At 36.6% G+C, this 25,410-nt stretch overlaps 1 protein-coding gene across 3 annotated transcripts; it reads right to left on the bottom strand.

Moving 5' to 3' along the window:
- Positions 1-74: 74 nt before the first annotated feature.
- LOC118805988 lies at positions 75-23,639 on the bottom strand. 3 transcript variants are annotated; one of them, XM_036567220.1, is made up of 19 exons: positions 23,521-23,639; positions 23,352-23,414; positions 22,987-23,134; positions 22,782-22,886; positions 21,793-21,885; positions 21,329-21,385; positions 21,136-21,219; positions 20,088-20,180; positions 19,741-19,836; positions 17,696-17,788; positions 15,840-15,926; positions 14,429-14,527; positions 12,202-12,351; positions 11,118-11,216; positions 10,947-11,039; positions 10,079-10,165; positions 9,471-9,560; positions 6,452-6,542; positions 75-1,300 (listed from the first exon to the last, which is right to left on the bottom strand). In XM_036567220.1, exons 1-18 carry the CDS (start codon positions 23,528-23,530, stop codon positions 6,488-6,490), a joined length of 1,602 nt encoding a protein of 533 aa, XP_036423113.1. In that variant the 5' UTR covers positions 23,531-23,639; the 3' UTR covers positions 75-1,300; positions 6,452-6,487. The 3 variants fall into 3 exon arrangements, with proteins under 3 accessions (XP_036423113.1, XP_036423112.1, XP_036423111.1); XM_036567219.1 differs by lacking the exon at positions 75-1,300 and having other exon boundaries at positions 3,341-6,542; XM_036567218.1 differs by lacking the exons at positions 75-1,300; positions 6,452-6,542 and adding an exon at positions 6,903-7,115 and having other exon boundaries at positions 23,521-23,638.
- Positions 23,640-25,410: the final 1,771 nt, after the last annotated feature.

Below are 25,410 nucleotides of genomic sequence, written 5' to 3'. Positions count from 1 at the left end.
CAGTGCTGCTGTTGTTTATTAAATAGTGATGATGTGAAGATGATGAAGAAGTCTCTGCTGACACCGTCTTGCTATAAGATGTTTATTACAAAGTAAAACAGTATCGTATCAAGCACCATAAAGTACCTGAGAGGGGATCCGTGCCAATTCTGAAGTGTCCCCTGCAGAACAGTATACCCAACTGCTTATATAGGGTGGTTGTTTTCGTAAAAGGAAACAGAACATATGGTCCTTTTTAAAATGATCTCATCTATCTGGAACTAAGAGAGGAAGGGAAAGGAAGAGAAAGGGGCCCATTCCCTATGGGGCCTTGACCCTTAGACCTTTACACCAGGGGCCCCCTAACTTAAACATTCCAAACCTGCAAAAACAGATAACACATGGAACTCTAGATACCACATATTCCCCCCTTCGAGACTTACACAGAGTCTCGAAAAACAAAAAAGTAACACATACATGTGTGCAGTTGTAACAAAATAACAGTTCCTCCTACACATGCTTCCTACAGCGTAACCTTAGCAATACAACAACTTTATGGAGTGTGAGAGCGAAAAAACCTGTCAGGCAGCTATCATTCCTGAAATGTCCATCAAACAATCTAGACAGGAAAAATTATCTCATGATCCCTCTACCTTAGGCAACCACATACTCCAGACCAATTTAAAAAAGAAGGAATTTTGACAAGTCATGTAGGGATATGACTTAAGCAAATACATACCGAAACCTCAGAAAATAAAATCAAAACAATGTCCACCTTCAGGCTGGTCGACCCATCGGACCTTCCAATGGACCTTTCCCTGCCTAGCACCAATATCCCTAGCACCGAAAAAAGAAAAAAAACATCTGAGGTCCCAATGTACGTACCCAATAACAGAAAACATCAATCTTCAAGCAACTAAAACAAAGAAAGTGTTATAAATTTAAGTACTACTCATGCAGTAAACAACTCAAACACTCAATCCAACTATTATGTCTTGCTAAGATTATCGCTACCTTATAAATGTCCTCTATCAATATCACACATTACAATATAATAGAACAAAATCCAATACTATGCAAATATATATATGAGAAGACATAAAAATGTATCACACTGCAGCTCCTCAGCAGCGTCGACTCTCAGTGTAGTGTCGATGATGTGTTGACTCTGGGCATTGTATCACAGTGTCCTTATTCAAAGTCCTCCAGTCCATTCTTATTGTCCATGCACATCGGGGTCCCCGAAGATCCAACAACCCTTACAGTGGTCTTCCACCAACATCGTTCTTGAAGGAAAGAAAAGAAAACCACCAACCAGTATCTTTTGCAAAAACAACAGATGCAAATTGAAACATCAAATATGAATGAACACCTTATAAGTAAATGTGAAACTCACAGTATCATACTTTCACATTATTCCAAGTTATAAGTCACATTTTTCCATTTCCCCCTGCAATCATCCCACTCTATAGTAAGAGACCACTAAATACCAAAATAGTAACAGAAATAAATGTTAAGACTATAATAAGAGTAGATATTCAAAATGGATATTTCTCCATCAGTTCGCCTTCTATCACCACTTCCTCGTCATCGTCTGTGTCAGTCCTATGTAGTAATGGCATCTGAACTTGATCTCCAGGCATCACAACTCCAACCCATCTCAATATCATAGCCTTCGCAAAGGTTAACAACAACGTACAGAAACAAACATCACACTCAATGATATAAGAACTGCTACCATAATCTGAACCAACACTGCTCCCAACGGTCCTAATTTCTCCTGCAACCAAGCATTCACAGACCATCCAGCTCCTTCCGATGGGCCAAACGCATCCCTTATATGCTTCAATGCATCTATGACACTAGTCATATTGTCAGAACTATCAGGAATCAAAGTATAACAGGCATCACCAGTTAAGTTCAAAGCTACACATAGGCCGCCTTGTTTGGCTAAAAGATAATCAAGAGCCATGTCATGTTTCAGCAACGTCAGTCTATGACTCTTGAGTATTTGACAAGTATTCAAAACCTCTTATAGTCTCATTTGCAAAACCCTGTAGGGTGTAGGTAATATTATCAATGTGATCTGCCAAAAATGTCACACCATACCATGGAAATAATCCTATACCCTACTTCTCTCCTAGACTTATCCTCCAATGATAGGACTCCAGATTATGAAATTGTGCCAGTTCCCTTTTCTTCCTACTTCCAGAAATAGCATCAGATTGAACCTCATCAGATACTTTTCCCTTCTGGACAGTAAAAACCTCATATGGAAGCTTCAATGTTGCCATATAACAGCATCCCTATCCACCCATACGGTAGAAATATATATGCCTTATCACCACAAACCAGCCTAAATATCCTTAAAGAATTCCCTATAGTCAGCCCATTTCTCATCGCAAAACGTCTTTGCCCCCACAGATTTCACTTCCAACGCATCAGGGATCGCTGTTATCATATTTTCATGCTGATCAAGTAAATTCACATATGGTAACTCCCTCAACCAAGAACAATTATGTTTAGGTCTAAATAGATGCACTGACAGAGCCATCACCTTATCTTTCGCCGATTGCTGCTGATATAACAGCATGAGGTAACATAATGCATAAGACTGACATTTAGCACTTAATGGTTCTGGTACCATCTCTAAAATTGAAGGCCATGTGCCTGGTGTTGGAACTTTCACCACACATGGACAATTCAGTTTCCTAACCGATCTTACAGAATGAGTTAACTGCTGGAACCATAAGTTCCTACCTGCCCATGGGTCTGCGATTTGTAACACCGAGGAATCAAATCCATATGCCTTCCACTTAGTTTCTCTCTTCTGTAATACATGATAATGGTCAGTCATGTCTTCTGGTGTCCAGTCAAAGTCAAAAAACTCATCTTCCACATCTAAAATAGTCCTCTGAGCTGTCACAGATGAATCTGCATCATTCTCTTCCACCATCTGTTCTCTAGGTTCAAAAATCTCATTACTACTATTCACACTAAGCTCTATCTTTAACATAGGTTTCTGGGTTATATTTACTACTTCTTTAAAGTTCAAAGATGTCATATCAGGTGTCTGTGTCACATTTACAAATTTCGTAGGTGACAAAAATGTCGTCACTGTTTTATTGGCAAAGGTTGCCCTTGGCCCAGCCTCACTTGTAATATTTCCAGAAGTGACAAAGGTAGAAATTGTCACCATCCCTGTAGTAGCCTGCATCCCCTTCAAAGTCGTAGCTAAAGTAATAGCCTCATTGATGTATAAACGCTCTTAGTTGTTTCTGGAGCTAAAGTAGTAAGCTTCATCGATGCAATATTCACCCTGGGAGTGGTTGCTGTGGTGAATTGTTCCTGAACCCTTTTAGCAACCATGAAAACTCCAGTAGAACTCAAATCTTCTATCATAACTACTACCTTCCGAGTTATATAACCCTCTCTCCACACACTTTGAAATGGAACAAATTTAAACTCTGGCTCTAAATAAGTACATATGTATTCCCCTTGGTCTTCCCATGTAACATTATGCACAAGTGAACAATCGTCCCCAACTTTCAACCACCTCCAGTCATTAAACAAAAGATTCTTCCTCTGATCACGAGGCACAGTATCAACTTCAGGTCCTGTTAACAACACATCTTCACCACGACTTAGGAGGATTATTACCACCAACATTAAACCTTCCACATCGACAGGGGAGATGAACCGCTCTTCCTAACTTAGCTCTGATGACCATCTTCAAAGGAGTTGATGTCGTCGAAATCATCTGAGGCGCCAACATAATTAAATGTGACACATTCATACCTTCAGTAACCTTCAATGCTAAAAGAGTAGAATTCCCTCACTTCAACCCTAGTCCTCGTCCTTCCCTCCTTTAGTCTTGCTCTCACTATCTTCCTTTCTTTTTTCCTTCCTGTTTCAGCTTCTTCCTGCCTTCTTCTTCACTTTCTTCTGGCCCACTTGAGCCTTCAACATCTCGACTCTGTAAACGTGGCGCCTCTTCCCTTGGCGCTTTGACACAATGCGATAAATGATACCATGTAAAGAGAGAGAAAAAAAGCATGCTATAGAGAAAAAAGCGCTAAGAGATAAATGTTAAATGTTTGTCTGTGTGTTTTGTCTGAAAGTGTGGCCATACAAAAAGTTGTAAAACTTACAAAAAGTTGTAAAACTTACAATGATGCAGAAGGCAGAGAGAGTTGGAAATCATCAGTGTTGATTAGTGAAAAATTATGGCAGCTCACCCAAATGGCTCAACTGGGATGAAGTGCAAACCATGTTCCTCACCATAGGTTGAAAGGGAGAATTAAACTGATTTGGAACAAAAAACATCTAGCTCCATTGTTAAATACAATATTAAATAGTCAAACCCCTTTAGTGGCTGAAATTAAATTTGAGCGGTGCAGAGAGCTTGAGATACACCAAAATTGTGGGAGAGAGAAAAGGCAGCTACTTTAGGATGGTACGCTCCTTGACACTAGATTAAATTACAAGAAACTGACCCCTTGCATAAGAGTTTATGGCCTAACTCAACGCGAGTGCAACATGTATTTAGAAGTTCAAGAGATGAGCTGTTTAAAGGAGATTACTTTGAAGATTTCCCTTTCGAAAAAAAAGATTGATGTGTGTGAAGCATAGCTGATGAATTCGACTCTAAGATAGTGAGTGACGTAAAAGTAAAAGAAAAAAAATGAAAAAGGAGGATTTTTTTGGAAAATAAGGGAAATTATCAATGTATGGGTATTAACCTGTCGTCTTGGCAGGTAAAAAGCAGCAGAGAGAGAGAGAGAGAAGCAAGAAAGGGGGGGCTCTTAGCAGCGGACCATGAGATTACATACACACAAGCACTTCAAGGACAGCAATTAATCTAGTACAGTTGGAGCACCACACACACACAGACTGCTCCCAGTCTGCACAGAGAGGCTACAGTACAGATTATTTTACTAATTAAAGGAAAGTAGATATATTATGGGAAACACACTACCCAAGTTATAACAAAAGAAAAAAAGTAACAACTTTGAGTTTGTTAGCTAAAGGTATTGTATCAAGGCTTAGAAGCGGCATCATTCACATATGAGAAAGCAACATCCATAACAATGTGATACACATCTTATTAACATCTTACTCTTTTGTGTTGACTAATGTTAGACAAACAGGATATGACGTCATTCTTTCGGCCCTGATTTGACAATACAAAGATGCTCCAGAGTGAATCCAGCAGAGAGGTTAGCTACGCCTGAAGAAGGTATACCACATCATTGTGAATAGTTAACCACAACCTTCTTAAAATCTGGAGAAGATTTATATAGTGAACCACTATCAAATAGTGAGTTAATTTTGTTTGTGGATGGATCATGTTTAGATTTGCATATGGCATAAAATTAGTTCTGACAATGGCCAACACTTTGTTAATAAAGTTATTGACATAATTACACAGACATTAATTATTAATTAATGATTAAATGTAGATCCATAATCGCAGGGCATAGTTGAATGTCAAAATGGAATTCTTAAAGCTAAAATTACTAAGACATGTGCAGCAAGCGAACTGAAAATTAATTTGCTAATTGCTCTACCATTAGCTTTAATGAGTTTGAGAGTGATTACCAATCGTAAAATCACTCATTTGACCCCTTATGAAATGCTCACAAGGTGCCACATGCCTGTAACATATCTCTCACGGCCTACTAAAGGCCCTCAGCTCAAATAATTACATGAATATGTAAAATGTTTGACTAAAATCCATAGAGAAATCTTCAATGATGTGAAAGGTGCCACTGAGGGAAGAAAGTTAGATATTAGAGATCAGCTCAAACAAGTGCTGCCTGGAGACTATGTCTACATAAGGGTCTTCAAAAGAGGCTGGACTGAACCAAGACGTGAGGGTCCTTCCAAGGTGGTCCTAGCAACTCCAACTGCAGTTAAAGTGGAAGGACAAAAGGTCTGGGTCCATCTAAACCATTGTTCCAGAGCAACGCCTGCACTGAGACCAGTGAGTGAACAACCACCAGTACAACAAGAAGAATACATCCACAAGGATGATGACTCCCAAGAGCCTGGACCAAGTGGAACTTCCAGACCAAGAGCAAGAGCCCAAGCCCACTGAAAGACACCACCAGCACCATCGGACAGTGAAGATGGGTACTTTCTGGTCTTGACCTTGTTTTGCTTTCTTTTGGACTTGATGTTGCTTTTATGTAGAGTTAGTTTTGACCTGGACTCAGACTCAGTTAGAATCGTTCTTGACTCAGTCTTGACTAGTCATGGTCTTGGTCTTGTCTTGGGCTCTACAAAGGTGGTATTGACTACAGCCTTAATACAGATCAATATGTCTTTATTAGAGAACTCACAGATAACTATATAAATAAATAAAATGTGTCAAAATGCATTATTATTATTATTTTTTTAAATGCAAGGTAAAACAACACAGAGCTACTTATCAGTTTTCTTTTTTCAAGAAACTATCACGTACACCCACAAGCATAAATGAAATGAGGGGAGCTGGTGGTAGAATTCATTGGAAATCATCAGGATGGCTCGGGGCGATGAGGAGAAATTTGGAACCAAACCTGGAAATTAAATAAAAGACAAGTAGTCTCTGAGTCTCTGAGTAGTCAGTACTGTGCTGAACTGAACCTATTAAATATTTAATAAGCAAGTTCCACAAAAAAGTTCTAATAACACATTGTCATTTATTTTACCTAGAGAATGCGTCTTATGTACCTTGTACCTTCGCAACAGACATGTTTAAAACTTACCGACTGCCTCATATACCTGCATTAAACACTCTCAAAAAGATGGTTCTTCAAAAGTTCTTTAGTAAAGACAGTGGTTCTATATAGAACCATGGAGACTCAAAGAACCATTTATTGCTTCATACTGTTCTTTGCATTGTGGAATGGTTCTTCAGAATGATGGAGAATGAACCATTTTTGATGCTATATAAACCTTTTATTTCAATAAAGTAAAGTATTGAGAATAGTGATATGTCAGATTACAGTGAGGTTACAATGTTTCAGATTGTTATTTAATGAAAACGGCCTCATTGTGTCTGAAGTGGTCAGGCGAGTAAGAAGTCCAGAGCTTGAGCCAGTGGAGAATATATGAAATTAAGTCCCACCACCAGCATTTTGACCAGAGCCCTGAAACGAACACATCAAAATAATGAACAATGTGTTTCTTTCATGCTTTGTTATCTTCTTTAAAACCTTTAACATCTCTAAGCTTATTACTTCTTAAGTCTTATTATCTAGAAACTGGAAACTGGAGTTATTGTTATAGGAGTGAGGAATGGAAACATAAACCTACTGGCAGGACTGGGGCATTTAAAGGCTTTAGCATTAAAAACTATATTAAACCCTATTGGTTCTGCTTAGGCACTATAAACAGTCTGTTAAACTCACTGTTAAGTAAACCACGTAATTAGTTGGTGTTTGCTATCTAAATTGTCCTATGGACATAAACAGCATACTGAGCTTTTGAGCTTAAAATTTTACTACAATAAAGTCAAATAACATTAAAACAGTTAGTAGTGAGTTTATATATGTCAGTGTGTTCATTTATTCTCTCCTCCTGGCAGCCTAGTACTATTTGTAGATATCATCCAGTACCTGGTTTGGCTAATTAATCCTGCATTAAATGAAATCAGGGGTGCTGGTGGTAAAATGAACTGGAAATCAACAAGATGACTTGGGGTGATGAGGAGAAATTTGGAACGGAACCAGGAAATTAAATAAAAGACGAGTAGTCTCTAATTTTTGCACAGTACTGTGCCTGCCTGGATTCATTTAGTATTTAGTAAGCAAGTTCCACAAAAAGTTCTAAAAACACATAATGTCATTAATTGGCTTGGAATGGCTTAGCACAACAAAAATCATAGATGTTTTTAAAACAGTCACTGCGTCCTATCAGTGGCACGACTTAATTGGAACTCATTCAGAAAAGTAGTCGACTAGTCGATTAGTCATTAAAAACAAAAGTTGCAAATAAATGAAATATCCTCAAACAATTTCCAACACTGCTCCGCTTTATTTAAGTCTGTTTATTTTTTAGAAACATGTCGCAGTAAACCGTGTGGTCTGTGTGGTCATTTTGCATGTCAGTCAAATGGCATTTCCTTAGAGATGGTGGATCTTAAAACCTGCCCAGTCTGGTTTGTGAGACTTTAGCAGCCCTCATATCGGTTTAATCTCATGGAGTACAACCCCATTTCCAAAAAAGTTGGGACGCTGTGCAAAATGTAAATAAACACAAAATGCAATGATGTGCAAATCATTTAAACCCTATATTTAATTGAAAATAGTACAAAGACAACATATCAAATGTTGAAACTGAGAAATTTTATTGTTTTATGAAAATATGTGCCCATTTTGAATTTGATGCCAACAACATGTCCCAAAAAAGTTGGGAGGGGGGCAACAAAAGGCTGGTAAAGTTGTGTTATGCTAAAAAAATACCTGGTGGTTGATTGGCAACAGGTCAGTAACATGATTGGGTATAAAAAAGAATCTCAGAAAGGCTTTCAGAAGTAAAGATGAGGAGGGGTTCACCACTCTGTGAAAGACTGCACGAGCAAATAGTGCAACAATTCAAGAATAATGTTTCTCAATGTAAAATAGCAAAAAAACTCTTTCTTTTCATCATCTACGGTACATAATAACATTAAAAGATTCAGAGAATCTGGAGAAATCTCTGTATGTAAGGGACAAGGCCAAAAAACAATATATGGTGGCCGTGATCTTTGGGCCCTCAGGCGGCACTGCAGGCCAAACGACAGTCTGCATGTATTATTACAGCATTGCTCTGTATTAAAAGAGTCCGGGTGCTAAACTGGCCTGCCTGCAGTCCAGACCTGTCACCACTGATAACATTTGCCACATTATGAAATGAAAAATACAACAAAGGAGACCCTGAACTGTTGAGCAGCTGAAATCCTGTATCAAACAAAAACAGGAAAACATTTCACTTTCAAAACTACAGCAATTGGTCTAATCAGTTCCCAAATGCTTGTTGTTAAAGAGTGTTGTTAAAAGAAGAGGTGATTAAACACTGTGGTAAACATGCCCCCGTCCCAACTTTTGCTGTGTTGCTGGCATCAAATTCCAAATGGGCATATATTTTTCAAAAAACAATAACATTTCTCAGTTTCAACATTTGATATGTTGTCTTTGTAGTATTTTCCTTTAAAAAATATGGTTCACATGATTTGCATATCATTGCATTTTGTTTTTATTTACATTTTGCATAGCGTCCCAACTTTTTTGGAAATGGGGTTGTACATTATTTCTATACAAAAAAAGTACTTTGTGTTTAGCAAAAACTTACTTCTGTTCTCTTCTTCTGACTTTTCACTGCAGTTTTTAATGCGACTGTACTTCAGGCATGTTCCTTGACTAGTTAACTGCTGCCCACAGCCCGACTAGTGGATTTCTTAGTTGACTAATGCTGTGCACCCCCTACTACATTCTCACATAAGAAGAAAAAAAAGCACATCTTACTTAGACGTATCTTCAACTCTCTGTGGATCCATCGTTTTTGTAAACTCCAGATATTTATCATAAAACCCAATTATATCATTCAGAAAGATGCTGCAAAACACAATAAAGAAATAATTACATAAATATTCACATACTTCAAATCCCTTTGTCAAGACATTTTTTGTTTTTCTAATTTTAACATCTAAAACCTAGTTTAAAAGACCCACAAATAGCCTGCATGATTTTTAGATGCAAATTTACAGAACATAAGTTCGGTACATTATTTATTTAATAAGTGAAAGGATTTAAGCAACTATTTTTGGTGCAATGAAGTGGAATATAGGTTACAAGAGAAAGTAGTCACAAATTATTAGTGTCATTGGAAAGCCGTTATCATAATAATATAGAATGAGTGAACAGTTGCAGTTTATAATAAATTAAAAAGATACAAATGAAGATGCAGTTTAAATGTTATTATATTGAATGTGTAGAATTAAACCAAACAAGTAAATCATATTGTGTTAGCATAGTTTATTTTTACTACACAAAAGATTTTTTTAGTGGCAAATTTGTTTCAGAACAGTTTAATTCATCAGATTGGTGAGCGAGCAGCACTATATATCACTGACCTCTGAGCTTCATCCAGTTGATCCTGAGTAAGTGCTCCACTGGTCAGTAGTTTTTTAATGCATTTTTCTTTTATATTACTCCACTTCCTACACAAACAAAATTCCAACAAGTTAATCGAATTAATCTTTGCTTTGCAAGACGTGCTACAAATACGTTTGTGCAAACACATTGTCACTGTTGGAACAAAATCTCCTATCTCCAAAATGGTAAGTTTTCAGGAGAAAGACAAAACATTCACAACTTTTAAAGAAAGTTAATTTAATGAGATTTATTGCCATTTAATTTCGCAGCATTTTTACTGGTCTATTAATCCTATAATTTTCACACAATGTAAAGAGCAGCTTCGAAGTTTGTTCCATCAGCAATGATATATGATTTCAATTTCAATAAAAGTAATACATTTCAAACCGTTGTGGCTTTTGACTGAGAGATGCAGAACATGAAAAATTTCAACAGATGTTGTGAACTGAGAATCTGACACAGTTTGTGCAAAACATACACCAGCAACCAATTACTGTAGATTACTGCAGTACACTACTCAGGTATTATAGATGACTAAGATATCATATCATATGCGGTGAAAATATAGATTATTATTAAAAGTATAACACAGTATTATAAAAGCTTCATAGCTTCTTATAATATTATTATAGTTCCTATAGTACCTCTAGTAAATAGATGTAAGATGACAGGGTATTTCTTTACAACAGTGTAGTCCACTTAGGTTTTAATAAGTAGTTTTGACAATATTAACAGTTTCATGGTGAAACTATGAAAAATGGTTGCTGAAATTGTTCAGTTGTGCTCTTTAGCCCAAATGGGCCCTGGTTTTCTTTATGTGCACTTATGTTTTAGTAAATCTCTTACGTTGACATCTGTTGTACTGTGTCATCATCAATATCTGCATTGACTTTGTCGACGAGCTCCTCAAATTTGGCAATTAACATTCTTGCAACAGCCCTGAGGAGAAAAAAGTGGAGTGAATAAACAACATTTATTTTTATAGTAACTACAAAACTTTTAGCAAGTAGAGCTTACCGCACTTGTGGAAGTAGGATATGTGATTTGCCTCTCTCTTCATTTACAAGAGTGTTGAGTTCTTCTCTGAAAGACTTCCATTTCTCAAAGTACGTCTCTCTGTAAGTCAACAGGAAACAGAAACATAACATCAATATATACACTCATTGGCCACTTCATTAAGTTCACCTCCTTGTATTTACACTTGTTGTCCATCACTTACCATATAGGTGCGCTTTGTAGTTCTACAATTACAGACTCCAAGTCCATCTGTTTCTCTGCATACTTTGTTCGCCCCATTTTAAACTGGACCACCACAGAGCAGGTACTATTTGGGTGGTGGATCATTCTCAGCACTGCAGTAACACTGATGTGGTGGTGGTGTTAGTGTGTGTTGTGCTGGTCTGAGTGGATCAGACACAGCATTGCTGCTGGAGTTTTTAAACACCTCAGTGTCACTGCTGGACTAAGAATAGTCCATCAACCAAAAATATCCAGCCAAGAGCATCCTGTGACCACTGATGATGACTTACACAAACTGTGCAGCAACAGATGAGCTACTGTCTCTGATTTCACATCTATGTGATGGACCAACAAGGTAGATGTTTCTAAAAGAGTGGACAGTGAGTGGACAGGGTATTCAAAAACTCCAGCACTGCTGTGTCTGATCCACTCGTACCAGCGCAACACACTCTAACACACCACCACCATGTCATTGTCACTGCAGTGCTGAGAATGTTCCACCACCCAAATAATACCTGCTCCTGGTCCTGTCGGGGTCCTGACCAGTGTAGGTCAAGGTAAAAGGGGGCTAACAAATGTTGCAGAGAAAAAGATCTGGAATCATAGATCTACAGAGGGCACCTATAGCGTACATAGAGCTGAAACAATGAACACTGAGCGTAGACACAAGGAGCGTCTGCTTAATGAAGTGGCCAATCGGTGTAAACTATACATGATAGAATATCAATAAAGTGCAACTATATAGAGTAAAAATGACAAAAGGGAAAGATTTATTTTACATAACAGACAACTGCATATAAGTCGTAACAGTAGCCTTGAACACAGTCCTCTATGATTCTGTATTAGGACAATGAGGGCTTACCTAAAATACTGAATTTCTTCATTGCCTGCCAGGGCAGTTCCTATGTCCACACCTCTGAAATACAGTCTTTTCATCTCAGAAAACAGCCCTCTTTCTGACAGCTGTTCATAAATGGTGTACGAATGAACAACAGCACTCATGCCCACAGTCCTGTCACATGACAAGAGGAAAAAAATTAATATGTACTTCAGACTTTAAAAAATAATACTTTAAAGAATGTGTTTTCTCTCTGCTCTTGCTTTTACAGGCAAAACAGACAAAAACACATTTACTAAAAAGATAAATTGTTTTGAATATCACATAATATTGACATACAAATAAAAACACAATAAAATAAATAAATAGCCTTTTAAATCAGATTTTCTAAAACTTCTGCACAACACTTCATCACATAATAATGTGGCATTTTGTGTTGTAAGCGTACTTTTTAGCCCTGACATTACTCATGACATGAATAAGTATCTACCGATATTTTGCTTAGTTTGCTGCTGCACTGAAACTGATATTTATTATATTACTAACATATCCTACTGTGGAGTTCAGTGTGCGTGTATTCACAGTGTACTGTGTCTAGATGGGTGAGTATACTGTGGCTTCTTATGACTAGGATTGGGTACTGAAATTCGATACCAAAAAGGCACCGACCGAAGCATCTCGATACTACAGAGTACCGAAAAGTCTAAAAAAAAAAATCAGTGCCTATTTTTGACACTTTGCATGAAACGCAAATCACGAGGGATTCCCCTCACCCTTACCACTAATGCAAAAAAAACAAAAAGAAAAGAAAAAAACGTGACGCGCAGAAACGCAAAGAGTACACAGTTAGCTAAACATGTGGAAGATGTCGAAAGTTTGGCTGTACTTCGAAAACGCTGCTGAGAACAGATCCAGGTGCAACAAGTGCCTTAAGATAATGGCTTCCAAAATGGGTGATACGTCAATTCTGATGAAATACTTGATTACACATGGCATTAATCTCCATCAAGAAAACTGCAGAATTTTCGACCGCATGAAGAACAGCACTACGTCGGCGCGGGGGACAGGAGAATCTGGGCTAAATATATCCTAAATATATAGACCCCAGTGTTTCCAGTGATAAAATAGCATCAGGTACGGTATCAGTTTACTGTGCCTTTCTCGCTTAGCCAGAGAAGACTAACACTCGTTACTGTGCTGTTTGTCAGCCCTGAAAGCCAGTTAGGATTCAGCAAACGTTAGCATAAAACTAGAACGTATTAGCTAGCTAGCTGGCTACAAATCAGCTGCCGTATGAAAATATCTGTAATGTTTTTTATAATTCATGTTCCGTAGGTTTCATAAATGAGCCCTGTTAACTACCTGCATGTTGTTGGTGAGGGCTTTGACAGTGCTAGGGCCAGTTGGACCAGCTCTACTCGCGCTAACGCGGTTGCCCACGGAGAAACAACCCCTTTCACTTTAAGCGGAAAAGCTAAGGATATCAGTTAAGAGGAGGGAAGAATTTAGCTAGCTATGTGCTCTTTTTTCCTTTCTTTTCTCGGTAGCAGAGATTAACTCCAATAATCCCTCATGATTTGCGTTTCATGCAAAGTATCGAAAACAGGCACTGATTTTAGACTTTTCTGTACTCGATAGTACCGAGATGCTTTGGTCGGTGCCTTTTTGGTATTGAATTTCGGTACCCAGCCCTAGACAATACTATAACAGTGGTTACAATAACGTGTTTGTGCTTTGTGGATACGTTTTTCTTTGTGTTTTCATTTATTCAGAGAGATGACAAAAGCATTAAATCCCAAGTATCAGCCACCATCCAGAGATATGCTGTCAAACACACTAATACCTGCCTGGTATGCAGCAGAAAAAGAAAATCATAATAATAATTATTCCTTTTTTGTATTTTTTTGTTTGAAAGTATCTTATCGGTATTGAACATTTTCAAACAATACCCAGCTCTACTTATGATACTGTCCACACACTGTGAACACTTGTCACTTCTCTATCAACTCTATAACTAAAGGACCTAAACTGTGTAAAAAATATAAATTTTACTAAATTTTACTTACTTTAAATTAAACTTAAAGGAAGAGAGATTAGAATCTTGATCTCAATCTTTGTTGTAACAGGTTACTGTCGCCATTCACTATTTATTGAAAGCAAATAATGTGTTAATCTGATGATGTGTTCACTTCTCCGCAACACTATTGTGATATATTAGTAAGAGCAATACAATAAAATAACCAGGTTTTACCTTACAGTCCTCTCGAACCTCTGTGGACCAGTGAAGTACAACGCAATCAGTGGACTAATGCCGATTTCATAAAACTCACGGGTAAAGTCAAAGTGAAGACTAGAAATACAAATAAACAAACATGATATTACATTTAAATAATTAGCAGATGTCAGCAAAAAGCATGAACTTTCAGACATTTATAACTGATAAATCATCAGTTCAGACAGCGGCCAGACAGTAAAGCAGAAACTGGGAAAATACACATATATTTGAAAAGTGTCTAAATTAATAGCACATTTGTGAATTATCAATCATTAGTTGATGTATGAAACATACACACACACACATTAAAACATCCTTGTCCATTCCAATGAAGTATTGTGGGGTTTTTGGTGTAAAGGGTGTACTACATGGTTATTGTTATTGTTTAGTTAAGTTCCATTTTTATTGTTCGGTAAAAGCTATTTCTTGTCAAAATAATCTGTAGATGGTTTGATACTGATAAAATCAATTGAGACAGCTGTCATCATATACCAAGTCTTTCACCAGTCTTGAAGTTTGATTACTATAAAACGTGCCACTAGAGGGAGTCTTCCACTGTTCCCATTACTCACTAGTGGGCTAACAGTGGGGTCATTCTTCATGTGGTCAATTTTAAAGCCATGAAAATGAGCTCAGAATAAAAATAAACCAGAAAGCTGACAGATGCATTACCGTTCAAAGGTTTTGAATCACTGTTCAGAAATTTTAAATCATTGATATTAATTGTATTAAACATGTTCAGTTGTAGATACATGTATATATATTTCTGACAGGCTAATCTGTGTAAACAGATTTCAAACAACTATTAGAACTAGAAAAAATATGTATTCAACGCTAAATCCAAAATGACGAACTGAGCTGTAGATGATTCGGCGATGACTGAGAAATCTGCATAACATCCATAATGAAATTCATATTCAAAATGTCTCATATTTCAGATACGATGATCAAATGAGAGAAAGATATCTTGACAAAAAATTAATTGAGAATATGTTCTCTAAATTCATCTAAAATGCATAAATATTTTTAAACATCTAATATATCTAAAATCTAACATATTTAAAATATGGTTAATTTAACAAGGGATTCCAAACTTTTGAACAGTAGTGTTTTCGTTTGCTCTAGCCCTAAATTATTTTTTGTGATTTTTTTGATTTCTTTAGATAAGAATTTAAAAATGCATTAACACCTGATTGAACTCAGGTAAACAGTAAAAGCTTCATATGCTGAGGCAGTTATGTAAGTTCAGGTTAAACACAAAAAAGTTCAGCCTTTGGACTCTCTATCAATCAGGACTGGGAATCAGTGGATTCATTCATCTGTAGCTAGAAGGGAAAACCTGGGAGAAAAGTCTGGAAGCCCATCAAAATACTGATGAATTACATACCTTAAAACATCATTCACTGTTTCTGATTCCATTATAGGTTTTAGTACTTCTTTTAGTTCTTCCTCAAAATTCTGCTCCTTCAGTTTTCTGTGAATGTAAAATACAGCTATTCAAGTACAACAAACATGCACTGTATGCAATTGTTGTAGTTTAACCACAGTAACTACTTCTGGAATATTAGGTATTAACGTCTTACATGGCCATGGGCCCACCAGCAGGCCCACAGTTTTATTACATGCTTCTGTAACCTAACAGTTCAACTAATTTGCATTAAAGTCCCTGTAGTTACTGAATATTAAACTTTAGCATGTAATAAGCCTGGGATATTACGGGGTTAAAGCAGAGGTGGGGAACTGAGGGCCGGAATATGGCACAATTTGGTGATTTCTCTGCTCTGGCACATCACCTAAACCTGGCTTTTAACTGATCAGTTGTATCATATGTGCATGAGCAGAAAATCACAAAACTGTGCAGGAGTCTGGCCCTTCAGGACTAGAATTCCTCACCCCTCCATTAAAGGAAAGGTTTGGTTAAAAATTAAACTTGCACATTTTTCCACTCACCCTTGATGTAGTTGATCAACTACATGTTTAGTTCTCAAATTTTGCTTCCTTAGTTTTAAACTGGAAAGAAGTTAACATTGCTAACAAACACTAAGAGTCAATATTATACTTTATAGTTCACATTAAGTTATACAGCAGGCTAAGCATATTGACAAGTCTGCACCATCGTAATGAAGACGTGGACACAGGTTGGGCAATTGAGACAAGTTCGGGTGATGTAATTTACAGAAAAGATTTGGGTGACTATTCTAGTGTTTTTAGCAGAATTTGCCTCAAAGCTCCAGTTTAAAACTAAAGACACCAACACCAAACCTGTCTCAGCTGATGGACTACATCTGGTAAATGTACATCCATAAAAAGGAACGACTTAACCATGTAAGAAATTATTTATGCGTTCAAATGGTTCTTTAAGTGTTCATGGTTCTATAAACCATTGATTTTTCTCAGTTTGTGAACTATCCACTTGTATTTGGGGCCCCCTTTTGGTTGGCTAGTTGCTAACTTATTCACTGTAGTGGTGCTAATGCAAGCTTCAATAGCAAGAAAATGTTTGGTTTAACAAAAGCTACTTTTTGGCAATGCTCTTTGTTAATTTGGTAATATGGTCTTCCACACATTGACTGAGACCTTACACATCTCCTATTTTGTCTTTGGTTTAAGAAATGAGTAACAATTCACTCTTCACACCAATCTCTTGTGAAACTGGGCAAGTATGCTGCAGCATTTTGAGGTTTTCCAGGCATAATTACAGTTGCTAGGCCATCAGGGTGAATGGATTTGCTACAGCTCCACCCTGAGGCAGACCAGTGCTGTATTTTTAGTTAGTACAGAAGCTCGTCGATATTAGGTGAAGAAGACTAAACAATGCCCTTTCCCTGAATTTGTATGTGAGCATTTTTTTTTCCCCAAGGAACAGCCTAACTTCAAAATAAGTTTATTTTCAGGGAGCCTTGAAAGGTATATGTAGGTATATGTTACTATTTTAAGTATATATAGGTTTATGTTATTATTCACCAACCTTTTACATTTATGACATTAGCCAAAACATTAGACAGCTAAGCTATAACCTGACACGTTTTTCCCATCCTGCAAACTTTTTGGTGAATGTTTTTAAAGACATTATAATATTTTGTAATGTGCCTATTCAATTTTTTTTGTTGTTTTATTGTGCGCCAATACTACTAGAATATCCAGTTTGCTTCAGACAATGCCAGAAAACCAATGCAATTTACAAAAACACAAAATTATTTTTTTGTTGCTCATGCTTTTAAGTGCTTTTAAGGCTCAACTCACCTCTCAATGACTTCATACTTTTCCTGTAATTCAGGAGTATCTGTAGCGTTCAGAAAACTCTCCCAGTAAAAAACGAACGCTCTGGAGACAACACTGTGCAATGCAGAGGAGGAAATGACACTGTTAGCTTCACTTGTTAATTCTGTTCTTCAGTATACACACATCACAGTGGTGTAACACACGTAAAACATAAATGGACCACAAACAGTATGCTTTAGCTTAGGATGATTAGGTATAGGTTTTGTTTTTCTTTTTATGTCATATTTTTTATGTCATATTGTCTTCTTTGGGTCTGCCTGCTGTGGCAGTATGCTTTAGCCTAGGATGAATAGGTTTAGATCTTTAAGTTTGCTGTGTTTTTTCCTCATCTACATACATCTCATCTGTTTGATTTTAAGTCAGTTATGTCGTCTTCATTAGGCAAACATGCCCATGGTGAGTGGATGCCTTATAGTGAAGGGTACTGCAGTTTAGTTGGGTTTATTTGGAATAATTTTATAGGTCTTGAGGCAACATTTTAACATGTTAGTTCATTAATGAATCTACATGTAAATAAGTTTCCAAGATGAGTAGATGGCATTTGTGTCATGTAAAAACTGTTTACAAAATAAGTTGTATTTTAATTAACTAGCTAATAAACCAGTTGTGTGTAGTTAGCTAGCCAATACTGAGACAGGTTGAGCTGCTGAATGATCAATATTCATTTGGAGTAGCTGTTAATATTTCTGATGAACAGAAACTGATACAGCTTAGAATATTCCAGTAACTAATGTTAGAAAGGTAACATAATGAGCTTTAGTGATGTTTGTAAGGGTCATGATAGCTCATTCTGACAGATCACTTACAGTGTGAACTGCACATCCTCAGGGAGAAGTTCGGTCTGTCAGAACACCAGCATGGAAGGAAAGATACCTTTACTACTAGGCCTCATTGGTTTCCTGTATTCGCCAGCTTCTTATTCAGATTTTCTATTCCACCTAAAATAGTGCAGCAGTAACATTCTGGCACCTGTAAGAAGCTTCAGCTTTGTCCATGTACTGACCTTCCTGCTGCTTCAGAATCACCACCAGCATGTTTTCATTACTGGTGGTGAGAGGTAAGAAAATGCTTTTGGACTTCTTTTTTAACATTTTAGTTATAATTATTGTTTATAACACTGTGAACTATCAGGGATGCTGCCTACTCATGCTAATTGGTCTTGTGGACTTAGAACATAAAATGTAGTCATGCAGTCTTGTGTCCTATTTATGTTGTTTGCAGCTTGAAAATGATGTATTAACATTTCAATATATTGGAATATTTGACAAACAAACGGGTGAAAGTCTAATTTGACTTCTAAGCCCAACTGAAAGCCCAAGTGTCTACTCTGATTTGCACCTGTTTACTATCTGCCTACCATCAATTACATCAATTCTTCTGTTGGCTAGACGGCTCATGGCTGTTGCTTGATTGTTGGCTAAAGACCATTGATTAACAGTATATAATAGTGTATACTTGTAATTTTCCCAGATGTAGAGAGTGCTCTGATTTTGTTTATTCTTTCTTTTCTCATTCTTTATGGCAGGAAGTCAGGTGAAGTAATTTTATTTTAATAATGTTAGTTTGCTTCTTGATTTTTTAGCTGGCAGTCCACACTGGAAGCTCTTTCCTGACTGTAATAAACTGAAGATGGCTAGTTTAACTCGGTGAAACCAAAGAAAGACAATGGGCCTTAGTCGCCAACAGCTTCCTAACCTTTCTCTTAAATTTGTATTTGAGAAAGGTCTGAACAAAACGTCTGTCAGATTCATGACATGTTCTGAAATTGCAAAATTGTTCACATCTTCGTGCTCTTGAGTGTGCATAATTTCTGTTCTTACCTAAGAACAAATGCCAAATAAGAGAATACTAGTGAATGTCAGAATCTTTGTCAAAACTGTATAAGCATAAGCTTAAGGATGGTTGGTGAATGAGACCCAAAGTGTTTCTAGAATTTATTTCTTCTGTTTATTCACAGAGAAAGGATACATGTTACAATGACGGATTCCTCTGATGAAGAAGCTTACCTTACTAGCAAAAGAAAATCATCCTCTTCTTTCTCACGCTCAGTTTTGCGAATTTCATTTAACTTTTCAAAGACTGCCTCAAATTTGGTTCTCACCCTTGAACACACAGAGACAGCAATGCTTACAAAGAAAATAGATTTCATAAAATACACCTGTCAGCTATTAAAAATGCGTTTACAGCTAAAATATCACCACTGATATTTTCTAACACGAGTACAGATCTGAGCTTGGTTGGCGAAGCCTATTACTTAAACCTTTCTATTTGATTACCTCATTTTATATAACTTTCTTACTAAATAATATTAATATTATTATAAAATTAAACAATTGTCATGCTAGTTTCTTACCTTTCAGTTACTTCATCAAAATCTATTTTTTTAATTTGTGAAATGACTTCCACTCCACATTTCAGAACATTCACAATATAAGTTTCCACGGTGCTGTTAAATGCAAAGAAAAAGAGATGTCAGCTTTGAATTCATTTCTATTTATGACAGTAAATGAGGAACACAAAAACTAAATAGATAAAATAGATTAATTTGTAACTTTCTAAAAATGAAACTTTCCACAAGCTGCACAAAACAGCCAGGCACTCATCAGCCTTCAGTTTGCTTTGCATTTGAAATAATGGTAAAACAAATGGTATGTTTTTAGTATGTTTTCCAATTTGCTAGCAAAAATAGTAAACCCAGTGTGTATTATTCATTTACAGTACTTTTTTGTCACCGCTGGGCTAAAAATTTCTATAATTTATATTTTGTGCTGCTCTTTAAATTTGATCAAAATTTCTTAATAAATGGACTAATAAAAATCTGTCCCATCAGACTTCTGACAGTGGCATGACACTGTAAGCTGTGCTGGTGTATTTTGGGCACAGCAGTGTTAAAGTTATTTTAAACCTTAATGTTACCGTTGGGTTGAGAATAGTCTGTCAACCAAACCCCTAGACAACCAGAAAATGACCACTGATGAAGAGCTAAAACATGACTGCCATAAATTGTACCTGAAAGCTCAAAGATTAGCTATAATCTCTAACTTTATATTTTATTGTGCTCGTCTCCTCGTGGCAGCTAAGCATTATTTGTAATTATCCTCCAATGCCTGGTTTCGTACTTCTTTTTTAAATCAGGTGTGCTGGTGATGGAGTTTAATAAATACAGCAACGTCTGGGAGCACTGAGGAGAAATTCTTTAGAGGTATCTATTACCTTTTATGTAGTTTATTAAAAGCAAATATTATTGTTTAATTTATTTATGTTCTTTTGTATTTACTATAATGTTATATAGTGTTTTTACAAGCAATAAATGGTGCATACCACAAATAACAGTACAGTACTAGCATGCTTATAGTGTTCAAGGAGAGAAAAAACAGTAAAGACAGAACATGCGTTCATACCTAGTGGACAGCAGGTAACAGAGAAACTCCAGTGGTTCACTTTCAATTGATGGAGCATCAGGAAGGTAGTTTGAAACCAAATTGCTATAAAATACAAAACAAGTCAATGTGATGTTGCTGGAAAAACACCCACAACCTACTATAAAAACATTTGGCCTTTTACTGTGAACTATAATAAGAAAATCATGTGTACCCCCAGATCTCGTTGGCTTTGGCTCTTTCAATGGTCCCTTTGAACGTGTTTACAGCTCTGCAGAAGTTCAATAGCAGAACTGTTAGCATGAGATATAATTACATTATGATCTATTAGTTAAAATACAGTATATTTCTGTAAATCTAAATCCTTATTTTAAACAGTGTATGGCTCAAAGTTGTATTGATTAATATGGGTATGTCTGATTTGGTAGACTGAAAATGATACTGATAGATGGACCAAGATTAATCATGAACTTCAATTTAAAATGTTTTGCACTGGGGAATCATTTTCTGACATTATAGTGTAATTTAGGACCAGAAGCTAACTAATGTTGCACCTCAGTATTTAATCTGATACATGAAGCCACCATACAAGTTAATTATTACATAAGACTTAAAAAGTGAGGTCCGTAACATTCATACTAGCAGATACATGATAAGAAGATTGAATTCAGATCTTACGGTAGATACATCTGAACATTCTGCTCCATTATTACTGTATGGAATATTTTTTTGACATCATCCTTGTAGTGCAGGACCAGTCTTCGAACAGTGCTGTGAGATACAGAATGAAAAACTAATCAAATAAACATTTCTTCATCTGAACAGTTCAATTTTAAACTGGTTTCCTTTTGCACAGATCACTCATTTCTGTGAGTTTGTAGATCAGGGCCCAGTTTTCCAAAAGCATCTTAGTGTTAAGATCACTTAACTGGTAGAGAGAGTATTCAGGTCGATGCTCGCTTTATCATTTAATCATCTTTGTGCTAAGATGGTTTTTGGAAACCCCGTCTGGATGTGATTAACTTAGTTCGTTCTTGTGCCACAAGAAAAGGAAACACTTTGGATCGTTGTTACACCACTGTTAAAAATGCCTATCATGCCGTCATGTTCGCAGCTCTCAGTCACTCTGACCACAGTCCTGTTCACGTCATCCCAACTAACAGGCTGAAACTCAAAATCAACAAGGCTGTCATTACAACAGTGAACAGGTGGACCAGTGGAGACATTGAAAAGCTAAAGGGCTGCTTTGAATCCACAGACAGGACTGTTTTTGAAGAGGCGACAGACAGCTTAGATGGATATACAGACACAGTGACGTCACACCAGTTTCTGAGAGGAGAGCTGCATGTAAAATATGATAAAGCAATGATAAAGTATGGTTTTCAGCTGAACTCAGCTTTGGAGGGAAAAGGAGGCAGCATTCAGTAGTGGGGCAGAATTCGCTATAAGGAGGCAAAATACAAGCTGGAGAAAGAGCAAGCTGGATTAAAGCAGCAAAGAATAAATACTCAGAAAAGCTGAAAAGCCACAGAGCTGCTGACAACACAGCTTTTTTAAAAAATATACATAATCAACATAAACAAGTAACATAACTTCCAAATAGGCATATCAGTGGTGTTATGAAACTATAACTTTAATTAACCTAATTATAAACAGGTTGGACTCACCGTGCTGCTACAATTAAATCATCCTGCACTCCTTTACCTCTTTCCTCTACACTGATTCTGTTGGCTGTCTCTCTGAAGGAATTCCAGTTGTCCTGGATTGCAATTCTGTAGAAGAAAAGAATGAAAGGTGTCATTTTACAGGTGTTGATATTACTCATAGTCCACTTAAAGCAGTCAGACGTTGGTTCAGTCTTGCTGATTCTACCTGTTTGTTCTCAGCATGTCCTCTTCCACCAGTTTCTCAGTGGCCTCTTTGACTTTGTCCAAACAGTTCAGAAATACTTGGACCCCAAATTCCAGCATTCGATCAATGTTCTCATACTCTTTCTCTGATATCGTAAAACTCTCCACTCCTTGAGAAAGACAAATTCAAATATAAACATTTCTCTCAGTTGCAACTCAAACTTCTGTTCTAACAGTAAAGCATCCCTTTGTAATATTACTATTTGTATCAAAAGCCTGAACAAAAGATTATTTCTCCAGTTACTTTTATACCAGTTGGAACATAGAATAAACTCTCTTAGGTCAAAACTACTAACAGCAAATTTAAATTCATTTAGATTAACTTACCAGAAGTCAACAGTCCTGTTAGGGTCAGTATGACCAAAAGCTTGTCCATACTGAAATATCTGGCTAGAACAAAGATTCAAGAACAGAAAAACATATATAACAAACTAGTTTTTAACACAGTGCAGTTTGGGATTAAGTAAGATTCAGCTGTCCTATCTCAGGCACATACTGGTCAGCATAAGTGGTCAGCTCTTATAGTCAGGTCTGGACATGTAAACAGGTCACTGATAAGAATTTACAAAATAAGCTTTCCTGAAAGCGTCAGCAGATTTCATGACTAGAGGACTTGAAACAGAGGACAAAAGTAAAAGAGCTGCAGAAGAGCAAATACAGTTCTGTCAATAACACAACACAGTTTAATAGAACTGAATAATGATCATTTTTGATGACATTTAGGTTCAAAAGTACAGTTTAAACAAACTGCAGTCTGCAAATTTTAATATAAATGAAAGTGTTCGTTTCCTTTTTTGTTTGTTTTGCTGTTTTATGACAAGGTCTCACATCGTACACCAGAACAAATTAGGTGATATTATTTCTCTCTAGCTACATTTCCAATTTTATATGAAAAAATATTTTAATGCTTCTAAAAGTGTAAAACTAGGCTATGGAACTTGCAGTTGGTAATATTTTCTATATTTTATATACCGCCAAGTAAGTTGTGACATACATGAGGTTAGAAATTGAAACGTCAACAACCTTTTTTTATTGATAAACCAAAACTTATGCAACAACAATTTTTGTAGGAAATAATATCATTATGTACAAGATTTATAGCACAAAAAGTCAGTCTGATAGAAAGAAGCTGCTGGCAGCTAAAAGAGTACACTCAGTATTTTTAACAAATGTACAGATTAACACCCATCTTCCCACAAACCAACAGAGATGAAGAATACATGTTATTAATAACTCTCTGGATAATGAATAAGGACAGTCTGCGCTTAATAAAATGAGTTTGGCCAGTGTGAATAATATTGGGTAAAACGTGGATGAGTAAGAACCTCATGCAGAATTTTAAGATCGATATTAAAAAGTCTAAATTGATCATGATTTTGATGCTCTATGCCTCACAGAAATGTGGATTAGAAAGGCTACAAATCCCCTTTTTTTTTAAAGTCTCTTTCTTAATATAAGAGATTGAGGAACAAATACAAATTCAGTTTTACTAATCACAATCTACAGGCTGCCAGGACCGTATTCTGAGTTCTTAGCGGAATTTGACTGACTTTCTATCAAGTTTAATAACGGTCTCAAATAAATTAATGATTGCCAGAGATTTTAATATCCAAACCACAGGATCCACTAAGTAAGGCAGTTGTATCTTTCTTAGACTGTGTGGTTTCCACTCAACATATAATGGGGCCCACTCATCATTGCAGCCACACTCTACTTAATTTTGACCTTTGGTGTAGACATAGATCATGTAACCATTTTCCCCAGAGCACAGCAGTCTCAGATCATTACCTAACCTCATATGAAATTTGCTTTAGAGGTAATGTCTGTTCATTGCCACATCAAGTAAACTGTAACATCCTCCACAACCATCCAGATCTATCAGCTTCTATCAGCTGTCTGTCTGAACCCATCGAATTAGATATTATGACTGAATGCTGAGAAGATACTTTTTGTTGTACTCTAGATAATGTGGCTCCGCTATAAAGTGAAAGAAGATGCAGAAAAAGCTTGTCCTATGATGCAATGATCACACTCGAGCTTTAAAACAGACAATCAGACAATTAAAGCAAAAATGGTACCTGACTAGACTAGAAGTATCCCAGTATATCTGGAAGGATAGCCTTGTAGACTATAGATGGGCACTTACTGGACAATGCTCAACCTATTGCTCCTTGCAAATTGAAAATAACAAGAATGATCCTAGATTATTATTTAGTACAGTTAACAATTAACCAGAACTGCTACAAACCTGCTGCCCTACAAAGCAGAGAGGCTGGACTCCTTTACCTTACTTCAGCAAAAAGAGCTGATTAAAATAATGTCCTCCTCAAAAACATCTACTTGCATATTAGATCCAATTCCTACATGTTTACTCAAAGAAATTTAG

The sequence above is a fragment of the Colossoma macropomum genome, unplaced genomic scaffold (assembly GCF_904425465.1).
Source record: "Colossoma macropomum unplaced genomic scaffold, Colossoma_macropomum, whole genome shotgun sequence".
In the NCBI taxonomy this organism is placed as follows: Eukaryota; Metazoa; Chordata; class Actinopteri; order Characiformes; family Serrasalmidae; genus Colossoma; species Colossoma macropomum.
This window is presented reverse-complemented; position numbering and strand designations above follow the sequence as displayed.

Excerpts from the sequence above, each read along its gene's own strand:
- LOC118805988 (XM_036567218.1), bottom strand. Across the intron at positions 12,352-14,428 it reads AGGTTCGAGAGGACTGTAAG|GACTGTGGGCATGAGTGCTG; the intron begins GTAAAACCTGGT and ends GTCATGTGACAG. Across the intron at positions 11,217-12,201 it reads GAAGAAATTCAGTATTTTAG|AGAGACGTACTTTGAGAAAT; the intron begins GTAAGCCCTCAT and ends GTTGACTTACAG.